Genomic DNA, 6,726 nt, shown 5'->3' with positions numbered 1-6,726 from the left:
TCTTGCATCACAACTGGAGCAAGAGCTTGGGCTGGAATATTTGAGCCCTTAGTTCTGATTCCCTGTGCAGTCTGGGACATGAATGGGGGAAGACGTGATCACAGAAGGTCAGGCAGAGAGAGACAGAGTCAATGTTCCGTGTCAAGAGCCCTTCATGAGAACTGGGGAAAAAAGAGAAAACGAGCATGTTTTAGATGTAGAGCAGAAGAGGAAGGGTAACGAAAACCAAGATTGAGTGGGTAATGTTATTTCTGGTGCCCAAGGTTAGAGAGGGAACAAGATGAGAACCAGAGATCTAGAATGTATTTGCTGGAAATCTGAAACAACTGATATCTGGAAAGGGAAAAAAAAATTACTGCATCTCACATTTCCAATATTCTTTACTCTCAATAATTGCTGGCACTGACTGCTTACTGGACAATGTTGGACTCCACCCCAAGATAATGCCTTCATTGTCCACACCCTCTCCACCTCTGATTGAATGGATCTATGCCAAAAGGAGAAATCAGTAGTTGATTATCTTCTGACCTTGTATTAACATAGTTATTTCAAAGCTCAAAGTAAATTTATTATCAAAGTACATATTTGTCACCGAGATTCATTTTCTTGTGGATGTATTCAATAAATCCAATAAGTATACTAGAATCAATGAAAGATTGCACCCAATAGGGCAGACATCCAGAGTGTAAAAGACAACAAACTGCACAAATACAAAAGACAAAAAAGGAAATAACAATAAATAGATAAACAATAAATTCAAGAACATGAACTGAAGAGTCCTTGAAAGTGAGTTCATATTTTGTGGGAATATTTCAGTGATGGGGTGAGTGTAGTTGTCGCCTCTGGTTCAAGAGCTTGATGGATGAGGGATAATAACTGTTCCTGAACATGATGGTGAGAGCCCTGAGGCTCCTGTATCACCTTCCTGATGGCAGCAGCAAGCAGAGATCTGTGTGTAATCGGGGTCTGTGACAACACTTCATGTGCTCAGTGATGGGGAGAACTTTACCCATGATGGACTGGGCCATATCCAACATTTATAAATTCTAAACTGTCAGCATGCAATACTACTTTACTCGTGTGGCAGTTTGTTTTTTTATTTTTTTAAGAAACCTGTGCGAGAGTTTGTATACTGACCAAGATGTCTCGAAAATATTCTTGCAGTCTTTTCTAGTTCTTTGAAAGGCTTGTGGATATGAAACGTTAAGTGATTCTCTCTCCATAGATGCTGCTTGGCCTGCCAATAGTTCTGGCATTCTTTGCTTTTGTTTCAGACTCCTGGCAGTTGCAGTTTTTTGTTTCATGTGAGTAGCTGAAAATGTTGACCTGATATTACAGTGTGTTGCTGAACGTTAATACTATGCTCCACGGTTCCTATAACTTGGAAGGAAGAAAAGAGAGGACTGCTTTGAACACAAAGGATTTTGTGCATCTTTCTCAGGAAGTTTCAAAACATTGCAAAACAAACAGGAAGTCCCAAAGCAGAGCAAACAGAGTACAAAAAATAGGAAGCAGTTCTTCTCTCAAAGCTGGCTGGTGGTGTAGTGGCCTCAGTGCTGGGCTTTGGAGTGAAGGCTCCTGAATTTGAATCCAGCCGGCTCCCTTACATACTTTCCACCCGTGCTGGGTTGAGCGCCGAACTAGCAACTTGGCCTTGTAAAAAATAAGAAAGCCTGCTAAAAAAACACTGTCATGACGGTGTCCCGATGACTCCACTCAGAGTTAAGGATTGTTGAAGTGAATGGGATTGACCCATGCACAGTGATGTTCTATCAGCAGAATTGTACGGCATTGAATAGTTGGGATAGACTGGACAGGGCAGTGAAATGCTTGTGTAAGTAAGTACTGTAATAGAGACATGTGAAATTGTAAGGGGAGATTTGTTTTGGGCAGAAGATAGTCTGTCTTGGGGTTGGAGCACTGTGCATGTGAGAAGGGGATTGGGGCTTGTTTAGTGTTGTTGCTTTGCTGCTTGCTGTGTTCAGGGTTGTTCTGGTGTTATGTTGGTGCCAGAATGTGTGGCAACATTTGCAGGTTGCCCCCCCCCCCCAACACACACCCTTGGGTGTGCTAATTGTGAACACAAATGACGTATTTCACTGCATGTTTCGATGTACACAGGAAAAATAAACTTGAAACTTGAATCCTGATCTTTGAATAGGAATACACCAACATCTATGGAGCTTTGAACTTTGCATTTTACAATCATCCATAATAAAGACTTGTGGATCTTTGTGATTTTGAGAGAAGATCTGCTTCCTATTTCCTCTTTTGCAGCTAACCAGCCTATGTTTGGACCATTCTTCTCAAAAGGAAAATCCCTGCAACTTATTTATGTGCATGAAGTCAAGCTGTAAGTGTAAAGAGACCAAGTTTTATTGACAGTTGGTGGCACTGTAGTATGGCAGTTGGCACAACGTTTCACAGCGCGCCAGTTGGAAGATGGGGATTCAATTTCTGCCTCTGTAAGGAGTTTGTACGTTCTCCCCATGACGCTGTGGATTTCCTCCGGATGTTCCGGTTTCCTCCCACGGTCCAAAGACATACGGTTAGAGTTAGTGGGTTTTGAGCATGCTATGTTGGTGCTGGAAACATGGTGAAACTTCCCCAGGACATCCCCAATGCAAGTGACATATTTCCCTGTATGTCCCAATGTACAGTACATGTGACAAATAAAGTTAATCTTTACGGTAGAAGTACCTCCACTTCAGTGGGGAATAGCACGGGCAGCCTTTACCTCTAAAAGATAACAGATATTGTGAGTTGACTATTTCAGCAATACAAACACACTCAATATAAAATGTATCATTCAAAACGTATACCCCCATAATTACAGAGAGAAGATTTATTATTTAATATCCTGTACCATTTCACATGGGGTACTGGACTTATGTGGTAGGTTGGAGAATGTTTCTGAGATTACAGTTTTGAAATTCAGCAACCATTGAATTAATTGCAAGCTTGCACTGCAGACCAGCTGGTGCGAGAGGCAGAATACATTATGTAAATGAGTTGGAATTTTCTTACTAGTTTTACCACTTTGTATTGTTTAGTCAGTTGTGTGTGTCTGCATACAGTGTGTGGGCACACTAACGGCTTGTATTGGGAAAATTTTACATTACCATTCTACTAAACAAAACAGAATTGACTGGAACCAGGAGAAAGTGCTCAAGACCCTCCTGCGAAAAGGGAGCCGAACTTCCTCCACTTGTATGGTTTTCCCTGTGATGCATCTTCTGAAGTCTGAGAGGCACTTTCCGTTGGCTTTTGTGCCATTTGAAGCCTTGGTCTGTTGACCTGTAGGGGTTTCCTCTCGTGGAGGGACTTCTTGATTTCTCGAGTTAGCTACATTAAAGGAAATGGTAGCATATGTTAACAGTAGATACAAGCTGCTGATTCTGCACGTGAACGTTTCTGCCCACTTGGAAATACAGGATCTCAAAATTCAGTTGTACGTCCAGCTAGTTTTCAGATCAGAAGACATAGGAGCAAAATTAGGCCATTCTGCCAAAGCTCATCATGGCTGATTTATTTTCCCTCTTAATCCCATTCTCCTGCCTTCCCTCCATAATCTTTGATGGCCTTTCTAACTATATACCTATCAACCTCTACTTTAAATATATCCAGCGATTTGGCCTCCAAAGTCACTCATGGCAATTAATTCTACAGGTCCAATACCCTCTGGGTATTGAAAGAAATTACCCATCAATGTTCTAAAGGGACATCCTTGTATTCTGAGGTTGTGCTCTCTGGTCCTACGTTCTCCCACTATTGGAAACATCCTCTCCAAGTCTATTCTATCTAAATCTTTCAATATTCCCTAGGTTTCAATGAGATACCCTCTCATTCATTCTTCTAAATTCCAATGAGTACAAGCCCAGAGCCATCAAACATTTATCATACATTAACTTTTTGATTTCCAGGATCATTCCTGTAAAACTCCACTAGACGTTCTTCTTTAACCAGAGAGTGGTGAATCTGCGGAATGTACTGCCACAGATGGCTGTGGAAGCTAAGTCACTGGATATATTTAAAGCAGAGGTCTGGGACCCAAAACTGCTCACAATACTCCAAATGTGATCTGACCATTGCCTTATGAAGCCTCAGCAATACATCCTTACTCCACATACTTCCTGAAGCCTGTTGCCTGGAAATGAGTCAGCACATTGGCTATTCTATTCACAGTTAATAAGCTTTTGTTGGAAAATTGTAATGTTTTTGGCACTGGCAAGAGTGTTTCTCAAAGAGCAATTATCCAAATTGGAATTTTTACCATATTCCTTCGGGCTATAATTTCGTCATAAAGATCTTTTTCATTTATGCAGGGCACAAAGCCATAGGCTGATTTCTGACCCTCTTTGTCAGCTTCAAGAGTTTTATTGTTCCGAGCCTTTGGTTCTTTTCGCAAAGGACGTCTGCAAGGTAAACAGAAGTTCAAATTAATTTACTTAATTTCCAGTTTAATTATGGTTAATAGTAATTTTTCTTTTGATCTTTGTTTCATTCCATATGAAGTGACCTTCAGTGATCAGGTTTGGATATACAGTACATTATAAATGCAGTTTGAACTGCAGTCAGTTCTACATGAGCAAATCTACATAAATATATACAAGAGATTTTGCAGATGCTGGAAATTCAGAGAAACACACACACAGAGTTATTCTTCATCTCATGTTCTCGATATTTATTGCTTATCTATGTACGTATGTACTTATTAATGTATTTTTTAATTTACATGTGCATGCACAGTTTGGTGTCTTTCACACACCAGTTGAACGCCCAAGTTGTTGTGGTCTTTCATTGATTCTGTTATTAATTTATGGATTAAATTAATCTATGGTTATTAATCTATGGATTTATCGAGATTGCCTGCAAGAAAATGAACCTCATATATGTACTTTGATAATAAATTTACTTTGAACTTTGAACAAAATACTGGAGGAACTTGGCAGGTTGGGCAGCACCTATAGAGAAAAAAAAATAGTCGATATTTTGAGTCGAGACCCTTCATCAGGACTTATGAAGAGTCTCAGCCCAAAACATTGTTTATCTCTTTCCACAGATGCTGCCTGAGTTCATCCAACATTTTCTTTTTGTAAATCTAAATAGAGTAAAATAGGATTTTTGTATCAGTATACTGTGAGCTTTAACAACCTATTACATGTAAAAAAAAATTTGAAAGATTCTGATTTGCGTTGCAACCCAACGTATCAAATACCCCGAGTGATATTCCCTACAGCGCTAAGTGCTCATAAATTGTAACCTCACTGTTTTAGAATTTATAGTAAAATCTCTGCCGTTGCTTCCCAAATCTCAAAGTAACAGCAGCAATATTAATAGTTGAATGGCCTCCTGTATTGTAAATGTCCTGCTGCAAACCTAGACTATTCAATCCAAAACAACACACACAAAATGCTGGAGAAACTCAAAAAGTCAGGCAACATCTACTGAAATAAAGATATAATCGACGTTTTGGGCTGAGACCCTTCTTCAGGATTGGAAAGGAAGGGGGGAGGACAGCAGAATAAAAAGGTAGAGGGAAGGGGAGGGAGGATAGCTAGAAGGTGATGGGTGAAGCCAGGAGGGGTAGGAAAGGCAAAGGGCTGGAGAGGAAGGAATCTGACAGGAGAGGAAAATTAGAATCAGGTTTAGTAACATCAGCATATGTTGTCTTTGCAGTAGCAGTACATAACATACATTAAGATAGAGAAAAAATGTGAATTACAATGAATATATACAATATACATAGTGCAAAAATAAAATTAAAGTAATGAGGTAGTGTTTATGGGTTCAAAGTCCATTCAGAAATCAGATGGCAGAAGGGAAGAAGCTGTTCTTGAATCATTGAGTAAGCACGAGGAAATCTGCAGATGCTGGAAATTCAAGCCACACACACAGAATGCTGGTGGAACACAGCAGGCCAGGTAGCATCTACAGGGAGAAGCACTGTCGACTTTTTGGACCGAGACCTGACGAAGGGTCTCGGCCCGAAACGTCGACAGTGCTTCTTTCTATAGATGCTGTCTAGCCTGCTGCGTTCCACCAGCATTTTGTGTCTTGAATCATTGAGAGAGTGCCTTCAGGCTTCTGTTCCTCCTTCCTTGTGGTAATAAGGAGAATAAAGGGGGTCCTTAATGATGGATAGAGCCTTTCTGAGGCACCCTTAAAGATGTCCTGGATACTATGGAGGCTAGTGCACTTGATGGAGCTGACTAAGTTGACAACTTTCTGCAGCTTACTTCAATCCTGTGCAATCCCCCCCCAACCCCCGTATCAGACAGTGATGCAGCCAGTTAGAATGCTCTCCACGCTACATCTGGGACCACAGGAGAAAAGGAAGGAGGAGGGTACACAGGGGGAGGTGATAGGCCGGTGTGAAGAGATAAGAGGCCAGAAAGGGGTATAGACAAAGAGGAGAGAGAGAGAGAGAGAGAGAGGGTGAATTTTTTTTAAGTCAGAGGGAGAAATCGAAATCCCAACACTGGCATTTCAGAGGAATCACAAGAGACCGCAGAAGTTGGAATCTCGAGTAGCACGCAAAATTGGGGAGAAAATGGGTCAGGCAGCCAGGCAGCATCTGTGGAGGAAATGGACAATCAACGTCCCAGATTGAGATAATGATCTCTTTTAGTGGTGGTGTTTGAGAGAAATACATTAATCAAGGCACACATCCCCCATAGAATTCAGCCAGATTCCATATTCACCTGCCACGGCACGCGAATACCT

The 6,726-nt window shown here is 41.0% G+C and overlaps 1 protein-coding gene across 1 annotated transcript in view; it reads right to left on the bottom strand.

Moving 5' to 3' along the window:
* Positions 1-87: 87 nt before the first annotated feature.
* The window catches only part of LOC132407388 (tetratricopeptide repeat protein 16-like), a 45,998-nt gene continuing 39,359 nt past the window's right edge, over positions 88-6,726 (bottom strand). The window contains exons 13-14 of the mRNA XM_059993803.1: positions 4,274-4,415; positions 88-3,345 (exon numbers count right to left, since the gene is read on the bottom strand). Of these exons, the coding sequence (XP_059849786.1) occupies positions 3,169-3,345; positions 4,274-4,415 (319 nt within the window). The 3' untranslated portion in view covers positions 88-3,168. The remainder of the gene's footprint in view (positions 3,346-4,273; positions 4,416-6,726) is intronic.

This window comes from Hypanus sabinus, chromosome 18, assembly GCF_030144855.1.
Source record: "Hypanus sabinus isolate sHypSab1 chromosome 18, sHypSab1.hap1, whole genome shotgun sequence".
In the NCBI taxonomy this organism is placed as follows: Eukaryota; Metazoa; Chordata; class Chondrichthyes; order Myliobatiformes; family Dasyatidae; genus Hypanus; species Hypanus sabinus.
Note: the sequence above shows the minus strand (reverse complement) of the source record. Positions and strands in the feature narration are given on the sequence as shown.